At 35.8% G+C, this 13,185-nt stretch overlaps 1 protein-coding gene across 1 annotated transcript in view; it reads left to right on the top strand.

Annotated features, from left to right (window-relative positions):
- LOC145690886 (uncharacterized) overlaps positions 1-10,665 on the top strand; it is a 53,730-nt gene extending 43,065 nt beyond the window's left edge. Inside the window, exon 3 of the mRNA XM_081766291.1 lies at positions 9,533-10,665. Within this exon, the coding sequence (XP_081622417.1) occupies positions 9,533-9,669 (137 nt within the window). The 3' untranslated portion in view covers positions 9,670-10,665. The remainder of the gene's footprint in view (positions 1-9,532) is intronic.
- The last annotated feature ends 2,520 nt before the right edge of the window (positions 10,666-13,185 follow it).

The raw sequence follows: 13,185 nt of genomic DNA, 5'->3' as shown, positions 1-13,185 counted from the left end.
ATTATTAAAGTCTTTATATTATTTCAATGTTTCGACCTATAGCGTCCTATTTTCATCGATAGTGAATATTTCAGGAATGTTTACATCTTGTGTCTTTATCTTGACATCGTGTGTGTTACCAGTGTTTTCTCTATAATCCTCCATACCCAGTGAAGCAAGAACAGTGTTGCCAATTCCGTATTTTGGAAAAGAAGCCACAAAACTCCAAACTTGTTTTCCCATATGTGTTTACCCAGGATTCTCAACGCATTACTTCGCTAACTCGCAATGTGTTGGTCCCTTGCGGCTCGCCAAGTTGTGACCGTCTGCCCGGCCACAAAACTGTTTTTGGACGACCAGTGTAATTCTTTTTAACTTTTATTCATGCAACGAAATTATTATTTTACTCATAGAAACGAACAGCTATTTTTCTTTCTGGTAACAACTTCAATTCTTTCTGTTTATGCACGTTTTTTTTTTCAGTCGTATCTTATCGTTTCTCACAATTGAACAAAGAACTTGTTGTTTTTCAATGCAACGCTTTTCGTCTAGCCAGAATGCTTCGTCGCAGCAAACTTATTTTTCTTTCCTTAAAATAGTTTGAAACTTATACTCTTCGTCACCATGACTGTTCCACATATACTTTTTTATAATAACATTTATTAAGATTGCGAATATTTTTGGATACGAAGTTGATATTGTGTGTGAATGATATTGTGTTTGTCGTGTTCTCACGCAGTCATAGTATGTCATCCTTCCTGCCGTGAGAACAAGTGTTCATGTCCTGCAGGAGTCGTAGGTGAAATGACTCATACACACAATTACCATCGTTCGCTGCTTTTCAATAAACTGTTTTATGTATAACAGAAGTGCATAAAAAGCCAATAACCATGGGAAGAATTTATCAGTTTAGACTGCCACGCTTTTTTTAACTATTATTTCCAAGCTTCATTCTCACGGGAAAAAAATCAAATGTTGCCAGTGTTCTCTATTATAACATCGACCCATTGGCACTGTGCATGAATGCAGAAAACTGTAACATTTTCTTTATTATTTGATATAGTGCATTGTCAACGCTAAGTGTAGAAAACGGGTTGTTCCCAAGAGTCAGTAGAAGGAAGGAGTTAGCAATAAGAGTTCATCGTAAGAGGAGTTAGATAAAGTTCGTAGTAGAGAGAGGCAGTGCAAGACATCGTATGTAGTGGGAGTATGAAGAACTTTGTGGTGCTACATTAATATATAGAATGTGAAGCAAAAGAACAAACAAATACCTTCTGGATATGTAGCGTCCTTTAGGAGTCAAGATACTTCATTCATCAGTATTTCCCCTTGTCATTATTACATAGTGAAAGTCTCGATTCAGTGCGAAGAGTCAATTTATAGTGCAAGTGATATTTAAACAAGGGCTACGTTTCTAGTGTTCGTAAATAATGTGCGCATATCTACATTTGCCATGCAGTGTTAAGAATTTATTCTTCATTTCGTTTATTCGATTGCCTCAGTGCAATTCCTTCTGTTTGAGCATTTAGCTCTGTAAAGTGAGAATTTTGTGTGTTGTTATATATATATAATTCCGCTCCATACCCGCATATATTCATATTCAATAAACAGGAATTGACCTAAGTAAATATTATCGTCTTCATTCATGTGTGTGTGTGAATTCCTGCGAGCAGACGGCTTGCCAGTTGCGTATATGTATGCGTTTGCATACGCAAAATTAAGTATTATATAACCTGAGTCTCAAAAGCACCAACGTGGCTCATGTCAAATCACTTGTCATATTTCCATGTTATCAATCTTCGCCCGAACAGAGTACGAGAATGGACCAGAATTGTTATCAGCTGTTTTCTTAGAGAGTTCTTCGGGAGTCAGCACCCAAGGGAAACGGTAGGTAGCAGGTCACTGCAGTTAAAGGAAGAAAACATTCTGTCCAATAGGAGTTCCAAGACCGCAAACAATAAGAGTGCAGACATGCCAAAACCTTACAAAAGTAAACAAAATTTTCCAGTTCATCACTAAGGTCTGGCGCTGATATTAATTATGCAGCAACTTGGCACAGTGGTGACGGAACCGGTTTTGTCTTATCCATCTGTAGACTAGAACTGTGATGGGCAAACTACGGCCCACGGGCCAGAGACCACCGGCCGAAGCATTCTGTCAGGTCCACAATATGATTCCTGATCTATAGAATTTAACTTCACTTCTGAAAATCCGAAAATCCCACTTTAATCAATATTGTGAAAAACTTGTAGAAATGCACGAATTTCATTTACCACTTCCACTTTGTAGCCTTTTAATCATAGGGCTTAGGACTACAATAAGTTTTTTTTTTTTAAGAAAATGTATAGGCCACCTAATTGTTCTTTTTGTTTGAATATTGGCCCGCCAAAGTGTTATTTTTTGGCCCCTTCCTAAATAAGTTTTCTCATCACTGGAATAACACCCAAGCCGTGTGCAAAACAGTTTCGAGGTTTACCCTCCTCCAGGGGTCTGCAGGATCGTTGCTACCACCTGCTTGCTTGAAAATATTATTAGCACTGTAGTTTATTTAATAGTGTGCATGCTTGTGATAGAAGAACACAAATTTATCGAATTAAAAAATTGGCGATTTTAAAAAAAAGTTCGATCATTATATAATAGTTAAGAAGCAGTTCTTATCGACAGTGAACCATAATGGCAGTCAAGTTTTGCTTCTCATCGTTCTCTCTAATTAGACCCGATACAAAGAATGTATTGATTTTATTATATTTAAGTCTGATATACGAGGGGTATTCAAATGGAAAGGTGAAAGATTACACTGTGGGTATAATCGAAGTCTGTTCAACAGTAATTAATTACCAGACGCCTGAGCACAACTATCCCACTGTATTATGCACCGAAAGATTCCCTGTTCCCAGAAATCCGGTGGGTGTGATAGCAGCCAGTCTTCCACTGTTCCTTTCAGTTCTCGTCCGAGTTCAAGCGCTTGCCTTTAAGATGTCTTTTTTAGCAAGCCAAACAGATGGAAGTCGCAGTGAGATATGTCCAAACTGTAGGGCTGATGCTCAAGCTGCTCCCACTTCAACTTATTCAGTACACTTCGTGTGACCTGCGAGACGTGTGGACAAGCGTAATCGTGACGCAGAATCACTCCACCTTATCACTGACATGTTGGACACACAGTCTCTCCCGTATACAGTCTCCATCCTGCGATGAATATCTACCGATTAAACCCTTTCTCCAGTTAGAAATCAGATAATACCTCGCTGCTCCTTAATCGTCGAATCTTTCATTGTGAACGCTATTATTTCTTCACACACACTGCCGCGTCTGTTCGACTTGGACGGAACACATAATTGCCCGATTCTCTCCTGCATTATGTGAAAGACAGCCACGCATGGGCACAACCAGACCGGGCACTACATTCTCTCCTTAGATGTCGCAGTATTTTATTTCAAAGCCATATATTCCTATTTCAACATACGACGTTTGATTTCTACGACGTTTCGTGCCTTCTCATTTGAAAGTTGCTTGTATATATGACCTCGGGGTACGGCATACAATATCAATAAATTCACATAACACCGCCATTGTATGTTGTAACAGTGATGTTCAAAAAATGAAAAAAAAAGTTTAATCCCGATATAAAAAGGAACATTGTCTTCGTAGTTCATTGAGTCATGGTAGATGTCAGGTTTGCTTGTACTTATAATTAATGCTCTATCTTGTGCTGCCATCTATGGACAGTAACATTAAATATTGCAGCATAGAACTCGATACAGTGTGAAAGGTAATTGCATAGTATCAAATTTTTGCTGGGACAGTGTTGCGGTGATTTACGTATAATGGAGGAAACTATATTCCTTTGGGTTTGTAAATGATCGAAAGAGAACCTGCAGTTTACAGTATGTAGAAATTCATTTCTAAAGTAGTATTTATTTTATTTTTTTCTCTAGTATTTTGTTACTTTAAATTTCATATTATTATTTCAGCATAAGGTTAATTACTGGTTGCCTATCAATCATAGTAGAGTAAAGATTTGGTAATGTTAAATTGTTCTTTCGGAACAACCTCCTCAAAATCTAGAATTAAAACTTATATAGTTATAAATTCACCACGTCCAACATATACACGGTAAAATTGATCCAGCAAGAATTTCACTAATCCCTTTCGATATTCTTGTATATAATGCTAGTTGTTTCATATTTATTTGTTGTAGAATTCAGTTTGTTTGTTACAATAAATTGTTAATTATCGAAAGGAGAATTTATCTTTGTAAGCCGGTTCCTGCAACTATATTACAGCTGGGCATATTAAACCTAACCAATAAGCTGTTGGTAACTCACAGTACCGTTACACAGCATAAATATAAGTTACCTTTCGCACTGTTTGCCTTGCCATTACTTAAAGGCTGGTTATAATATGGTTGCAAATAAGGTTAAAAGGAACCGTAAAAATAATGAACGTCTATATTAAAAGGGAGTTATGGAAAATGAAAGTGAAGCATTACGTAGAATCTAATGGGAAGTGTCTATTAAAGTTAAAGTTTGTAAGGTTCAACTGCGTAATTAAGACGTAGATGCAAAGGCGTGAACGTGACCTTTCTATACTTGGTTATTTAATTAGAAATTATCTATCTCATCGAAAATGGAAAATAATGATTTGGTTGATTTTTCCGAGGTAGACGAGTTTTGGTCACGCTTAAGTAACGGGCCACGGGAGGCCACCAGCTCCGGCTCCCGGGAGGTTCGTCATGATGACGTGTCACGTGAGTTGAATGGTGGTGTCATTCGAGAACTTGATAATTCACGCTCGATTGAGTCCACTACCCAGCACCCGGCTCAAGGTCATCCGTCCGATAAAATGTAATATCACTCGGCTCTTTTCAGAAAAAATATTTAACTCATTGAGATTACAAGTTAAAGAATTGCCTGAAGTAAATGGAAATAATGGTTTTCTTTTATGTGAATTTCTTCTTCGTTTAGATATTATGATACATAGAAAGATAGCGCCCGTTGATGTAATTTTGATAGCTTCATTAGAAAGGTGTAATGGTAGAGTATATGAAGAAATGCAACGGCTACTTTCAACCACTACAGATTAGGACTATATCGTAGAAAGGGTTTTTGAGAAATTTGTAACACCTCTTGTTAGTCTGGAGTTTTATAAGAATAAGTTTTTTTCGCTTAATGACAGAGAATGAATCATTAGTCGGGTTCATTATTGAAAAGAATGCTGTATTGCGTATCTTAGGTAAAGAGATGGAAGATCTCAAGTTTTGTCGATTAGTAATGAATTTGATAGACCTGATATTAGAAATACCATGTTGTTAACTAAGTTACCGTTGACATGGGCGGAGCTCATGGATTTTGCGGAATGTTACGAACTTAATTATCAATATGATAGTGAATATTACTAGATGCTAGGTAAACAAAACTTGTGTAATAAGATATTAATGGGGAGAAATAAGTATCAGAATGTGCAACGCGCTTGTACGTATTGTGGATTGTCATCCCATATATGGCGTTTTGTTCCCTTTAATTAAAATAAAAGGGACTCTCATAATACGTACTGTGGACCACGTGATGAGGAGAGTACATGTTTGCTCCAGATGCTGATTTCTATTTGTCACGATATTTTTTTTCGCTATTATTGATACTGGATCGAGTTTGAACATCGTTGGGAGAAAAGTTTTAGATATAATACGTACTAAGTGTAAGCCATCTTCTAATACTGTGAATCATAGAGTAGTGGTAATGAACAATGAATCGGTTCACATATGTGAAATGATTCAGTTAATGTTTTTCGTTCATGGACCCCGGTTCGTGGCTTGGTTTGGTGTGATTGAACATCCCGTGCTTAAAATATTATTAGGCTTAAACTTTCTGCGTGAAAATCATGCGCATTTGGACATTCCTAATAAAACTTTATTTTTCCAAAAACTAAAACAACTGCTTTATTTAAGTGATTGGAACAGTAGCTCACCTGTTCCCAGTGATCTGTTGCCTTTGAACTCTCACTGCAGGTCTCCTTGTGTGGAATCCGCACCGTTAGGCGCCAGTGGTGTGCGGGAAGTGCAGGGGCCAAGGCCTGTATATGGATCGAAATATGGTGATGGTGGATAGCCTAATCATTTCGAGGCTAATCAACCTGACTACGGCAAAGACACTGTGAGGAGAAGAAATGGAGCGAGAAGACCACAGCGAGGGCGATCTTGTCAGTGGCGGTTCCAGAGGGAAGTCGTCCAGTCTACCTTAAAGCAACCTAATGAAGCCAGGGGTTTCCAAAACAGCATACATAATGTACCACGAACTACGATGAGTACTACATCTCAGCAGAAGAAACGGTCCAGAGGAAAATCCTTAGGGACCAACAACATCCAAAAAGAGGGAGACGTGATATTTCAATCTTCTTCATCCCAAACATCTACCTTCCATGGTGAATGTGATTGTGGTGGCTCTTCACAGTCCAGACCAGCCATTCCAGTGGTGTCACAAGAAGTTGGCCAGCAGTCTACTGTGTGTTCCAGTAGATCCCTAGAGGCGTGTTATAGCGGCCGTCATACCACACCCCAGCGTCCAGCAGAGGTCTATGAAACGGGTCCAGGTGGTTTCCTGTCGTAAATCCTGTTCGGCATGAGTTTGAACGGAGAAATCAGGAACGACCAAATATTGATCAAGGTTCGTTGCATACGTTGATATCTTTTCTCCTTCCTTAATATCTTATGTAAACACTCTTTTACAGGATTATAAAGATGTAATTAATGAAGAACTTGTGGAGATACGTGGATATCAACATAAAGTACAGCAGTCCTTGTATAACTCAACCGTATCAAATACCAAAGCATAAGCTTCGAGAATTAGACTCATTTATCGATTCTTTGATAGAACGCAATATTGTAACTGAGGTTGAGAGTTCTCCCTTTATATCACCATGCTTTTTGGTTACTAATAATGACGGTTCTAAGAGATTAGTTATAAATGACGGTCAAATCAACAAACGTGTGATTGTAACAGGGTTTCCAGCTCCACATATAGATTCGATTATTGCAAATATTGGGAAACATCGTATCTTTTCCTGTTTAGATGCAAAACATGCATTCTATCAAAAAGCCCTTCATCCAGACTCTAGAATTTATACTACCATTGCTACTCCTACTCGTCTACTAATGTTCAAACGTATCCCGATGGGTTTCTTAAATTCCGGGTTTGTGTTAGCAAGTTTAATGCATAAAATGTTAAGAGATTTAGAGGGAGAATATTTAGACATTTTTGCAGATGATATAATAATTCATACTGACACTATAGAGAAGCATAATGAAATTCTAGAGAAGGTATTACAACGTTTACGAGAATATGGAGTTACTGTTTCGAAACGTAAGATTAAATTATGTAGAAAGAAAATCAAAATCTTAGGGTATGGATTTTCAAATGGGAATAAGTGTATAGATGAGGATAGAGTAAAGGTAATTCGAAATTTACCACGTCCAAAGAATAGAAGAGCATTAAATAAATTATTGGGATTTCTAGGATATTATCTTCGATGTGTAAAGAATTATGCTGAGGTACTTGGTCCATTGTATAAATTAAAGAATGATAAAATTCCCTTTGTGTGGGGTAAAGAAGAGGTCAATTACTAGAAAAAATCAAAGAAAACATTCTAAACCATATAGTTTTGAAAGTCCCGGATTTTTCAAGTCCCTTTGTGATTCATGTTGATTCCAGTTTCAGATGTTATAGCGCCATCTTGTCACAGTATAATGCTATTGGGTTTTTGAGACCAGTATATTTCTTCAGTAAGGTCATTCCTGAATCTGACTGGTCCAAGAATATCTTCGCCTTGGAAATGACAAGCTTAGTTTTAGCGTTAGAGAAATTTGATATGTATTTACATAATAAGTTCACTGTTTATTGTGATAACTCGAGTTTAATCTGGATACTGAAGAACCACAAGAGACAGAAAAAATATGGAACTTTAATTGAGAAAATAAGTAAATGTAACTTTAATATTATTTTTGTTCGATCTAGGAGTAATTTTTTAGCAGACTTTGTCAGCAGAATGTATAGTTACGTTGATTTTGAACCACTAGATGGCGAGATTGAGGAAATTGAAAAGGTTAATAATCAAAGAATTCATTTGTCATTTGTTAATTTTTGGAAATTACCTTTGTTTAATTCTCTTTTAGGTGATTTGCAGAGGCAAGACCCTAAATTGGGACCAATTATTGCCGAGTAAGAACAAAATAAGAAAGTTGAATCATATTTATTGAAAGAAAATGTATTGTTAAAACGTACGTATGGGAAAGTATATGGTGGATTGAGAGCAGTAATAACGGAATCCTTACAATATTCGGTGATCAAATTCTTCCACGATGAGATAGTTGGAGGTGACACGCTGGTCGAGCCCGCACTTATAGCAAGCTAGCTTCCCGACTTACGTAGAACGATATCTACCGTCAGGTGTCCGAATATATTCTCAGCTGCGAAACATGTCAACGTATAAAATATAGAAATCGTCCTTTGTACGGCAAATATTACGCTGAGAAGGATTCTTTTGCAAATAGCTGCTATCACGTAGACATAGCTAGTCCATGGTTACCTAGTAATGGATTCAAATACATATTATAGTAACAGATGCCTATAGTCGGTTCGTAATTATTGAACCATTGAGAACTGTAACTCCTCAAATAATATGTAAGAAGCTTGATTAGATCTTTTATATGTACGGATATTGTCATAAGCTTTTGCATGACAATGCTTCTTACTTCGCCTCAGATTACTTCAAGCATTATTTATTCAGTCTCGGTATTCAGAACATTTCTACAGTCCCTTACTCACCGTCGAGCAACCGTACGGAACGTCAAAATCGTAATATAAATCTGGTTTTGAAAGCGAAGTGGGCCGAACATTAAAGTAAAGATCAGACGAAGTGGGCCGAACATATTTACAAGGTTCAATATACTTTGAATGCCAGCGAGAATGCTGAGACTAGGAAGACACCAGCAGAGATTTTCCTTGGTCGTCATTTATTAAATTATTGGATATTCGTTGGATTGTAGACCTAGGAATATTAGACAGTTCTCAAAATAAGGAACAAGTAACTTCCACGATAGTGAATAATATACAAAAGGCGTGGAAGAGAAAGGAAATGGTTTACAATAAAAAAACATGTTCCTATTACTTTACCTGTAGGTGAACAGGTATTAGTTAAGAAGGTATTGAAGGCATCTATTCAAAAGAAAGTTATGCGAAGTGTGTCAAAGATATTTGATGGTCTTTACCAGATCCTTTCCTACCCGACACCAAATACCATGTGGTTAATGTTTATGAAGGATAATAATGTAAAGATTAAGCGACGTGTTTCATTTATTAAGAAATATTATCCTCGAAGAGCTGTGTCATAACGTACTTTCATTTGTTTGAAAATTATAACTTCATGAAGTAATGTAGTATGAGTTAGTATTGACTTTCATTTCATAAAGAAAATTGTACAGAACTAATTAATGGTAAATTTTGTAGTTAGTGTTCGACTCATGTTTCTTATATTTGTATACTGTGTGTTTGTATTCCTGCAGGATGTCCTAAATGTCCCAGATGTCCCAAATGTCTTAAATGTCCGAAATGTCCGGAGTATCTGTTTCTCTCGTCGTTTGTCACAACGTCCGTAAAAGGATTGGAAATGGTACCTGTCATTTGTATGGGGAATCCATGACTTCTATGCGAGCTGAGCCAAGAAATCATCCATGCTACCAATCAGCAACTTCTCTGCTACAGCATTTAAGGTTGTAAATCGAAACTCGAGCCAATGGTGTGTTCTGAATCTTGTGGGCCCGAACTTTGTCAAGATCAAGTAAGATAGTTGGAACTACATGGTGGTGAGTTCGAAACAATTTATTGTGCATGTGTGATTCTACCGAAACTAATTCAATTATAAAAGTTTATTTTTTTAACATTTAATATCCTGTTTATAAATTTTGACCCGAGCAGGGCGATATGTAACAGTGATGTTTAAAAAATGAGAAAAAAGTTTCATCTCGATATAAAGAGGAACATTGTCTTCGTATTTCATTGAGTCATGATAGATGTCAGGTTTGCTTGTACTTATAATTAATGCTCTATGTTGTGCTGCCATCTATGAACAGTAACATTAAATATTGCAGCATAGAACTCGATACAGTGTGAAAGGTAATTGCATGGTGTAAAGCAGTCAAATTTTTGATGGGACAGTGTTGCGGTGATTTACGTATAATTAGGGAAATTATATAATCCTTTGGGTTTGTAAATGATCGATAGAGAATCAGCAGTTTGCCGTATGTAGAAATTCATTTCTATAGTAGTATTTATTTTACCTTTTTTTCTTTAGTGTTTTGTTACTTTAAATTTCATATTATTATTTCAGCATAAGGTTAATTACTGATTGCCTATCAATCATAGTAGAGTAATAATTTGGTAATGTTAAATTGTTCTTTCGGAATAACCTCCTCAAAATCTAGAATTAAAACTTATATCGTAATAAATTCACCACGTGGAACGTATACACGGTAAAATTGATCCAGCAAGAATTTCACTAATCCCTTTCAATATTTTTGTATATAATGTTAGTTGTTTCATATTTATTTGTTGTAGAATTCAGTTTGTTTGTTATAATAAATTTTTAATTATCGAAAGGAGAATTTATATTTGTAAGCCGGTTCCTGTAAATATATTACAGCTGGGCATATTAAACCTAACCACTAAGCTGTTTGTACCTCACAGTACCGTTACAATGTCCTTCGTGACAAATTATGCTTATGGGTTCAAATCAGTTATGCTAACTTCAAACGTTATAAAATCCCATCTCGTGGTGTAGAAATTCCCATTTTCCTCTTGAATTTCCCACATTATGCTAATTATAAATTTACGAAACTTGCAAAGTAAGAAAAACAGAAGTACCAAATGTTATTTTCTGCCATATATAATTAATTATCCGCAAATATCTGTTTTTACGTTTATCAAATTGCTTTTAAAGAATGATTTACCTTGAAACAAGTAATTTAGTATGTTGACAGAAACAAAAATATTTTGTTTTCAACACTTATTATTTTTGCCACTCCTTTGTGTCATCATCTTCTACCGGATGTAACTACAAAAATAATATGAAAATAACAAGAAAAGAAAATAGAAAAAAATAAAAAAAATCATTTCCCAGTATACTTTTTAATACCGGAGCACAATTTACGGATTTTGGCGGCCGACAGCAGTTTTTTTTGAAAGACATTTCCCTCTAGCATGTGTTTTCTTGTAGCATAAAATTATAATTAACCTGATTTCAGATTGAAGTTTTACTAGGCTATTTTTGGTCCATAAAATAATTGTTGGCGTCGATAAGGTGTAAAAATCCCACATAAACATACGCTGTCAATTTCGACGAAAACTTCCCTTATCCCTTTTCTAAAAGCAAATGTTAATAATCCTACAGTATGTATTTATCCCACGAGTTGGTATCATTGGTTCAAGTTTTAGTGGTGGTACTTGCCTCAAATACAAACCCGAGCAATATGTTTTGGTTATTACATTAGTGTGCCCCTTGTCATATAGCCTAGGTGATAAAAAGGGAGATTTAATTACAACAAATCGATCAATGAGCGTCGTATGCTATTAGTAATCTTCATACATGTATAACCAAAAATAATTTGCGACTGGAACCGTAGTGCTAATGAAATGTCATTATAAAAACCCCTCCGTCTTGCCGTAAATTTTCGTGGCTTGTAATGTTAGAACTAGTGTTGTAAAGGCCTGAAATAAAAACCGGAAATTTTGGTTAAGAATCATTTTTTTAGTTTTTTCCCGAGCTTGGAAAAAAACGGAAAAATTGGGGAAAATTGAAATATTTGAATATTTTACTACAGTATGCTTTCAAAATGAAAACTATTTTATATTTACTAGTTTACGGTTAAGATCATTGAGTAGTTATGTTTCTCGTATTAGAATAAGGAAATTTTGTAGCAACAAATATATTTGTACCACTCCTTTAAGTTAGCACCGTGATAGAATGGAATTATGACTGCGAAAGATTGTAAAATATAATCCTGGTTAGATTAATTAATATGGAAGCATTTAAATTATTTAAGTAATATTATAAAGTTACCGTTTTATGGCAAGGAAGTGTTAAAATAACAGGGTCAGAATCATTTTAGTTAATACAAGTATGTTAAGATCAAATATATATTTTATGGAGATAAGTATCTTCCTTGTGCTATGTATAATTTCCGGAAATTTTGAACCCATTAGAAAATATCTTTTGTTTGGAAATATTGGCAAAACCCGGAAAATATAATTTAAAAACTATTTATTCGCCTGATACTAATCTTATTTGCTGTAACGTGTCTGCAGCATATATACAATGTATTTCGCTAGCGGGAAAAAGACTTAAGCAACAGTTTTTAATTTTACTTTTTAGTTTTCTGGTTTCTGATAAAAATCCCTCTTTATTATTTGTAATTATATTTTTCGAACAACTCAAAAACGGAGATGATCTTATTTACATATACACACATACATCGCACAAATGCGTAAATTTAAGAAGCAATAAATATATTACATGTGAAATTTCCGTTCATTATTATTAAAGACTGGAAGAATGTCCGTTGTTCGCACGTTGAAAATACGTTTGCTTTTGGGGTATAAAGGGCACCAAAACTTTCACTAATGAACTTAGGGACCCCAAAAGCTATGAATTTGTTACTAGTATCGGCCATTTTCAATTACTTTTACATGTCAACGTCCCCTTTATTAGTAATAATGGGGGTTTAATATGGATTTAAACGGCATCGGAAGTGTCACTGTTCATTTCAGCCACCCCGAAAACTATGGGTCCGACACTAATATAAGCCACTCTGGATCATATTTATGCATCCACCTCTTCTCCCTCCCCAAAGTTGCGGCGCTGAATTTTGATTTAAACAGCATCTGGAGTGTTAATGTTCATCTCAGGATCCCAAAAGCGAAGGATTCGACATTAATATCGGTCATTTTCGATCATATTTATATATCTCCCCGCTCCCAAGTTGTTGGATGAATTTGGATATAAACAGTATCTTAAATGTCACTGCTCATCTGAGCGACACCAAAAACTATGGATTTGACACTAATATCGGTCATTTTCATCCATTTTTATATGTCTTCCTAGCCAAGTTGCGGGCCTGAATTCGGATTTAAACGGCGTCGGAAATGTTACTGTTCATCACAG

This window comes from Thermobia domestica, chromosome 7, assembly GCF_964235325.1.
Source record: "Thermobia domestica chromosome 7, izTheDome1.hap1.1, whole genome shotgun sequence".
Classification (NCBI taxonomy): Eukaryota; Metazoa; Arthropoda; class Insecta; order Zygentoma; family Lepismatidae; genus Thermobia; species Thermobia domestica.
This window is presented reverse-complemented; position numbering and strand designations above follow the sequence as displayed.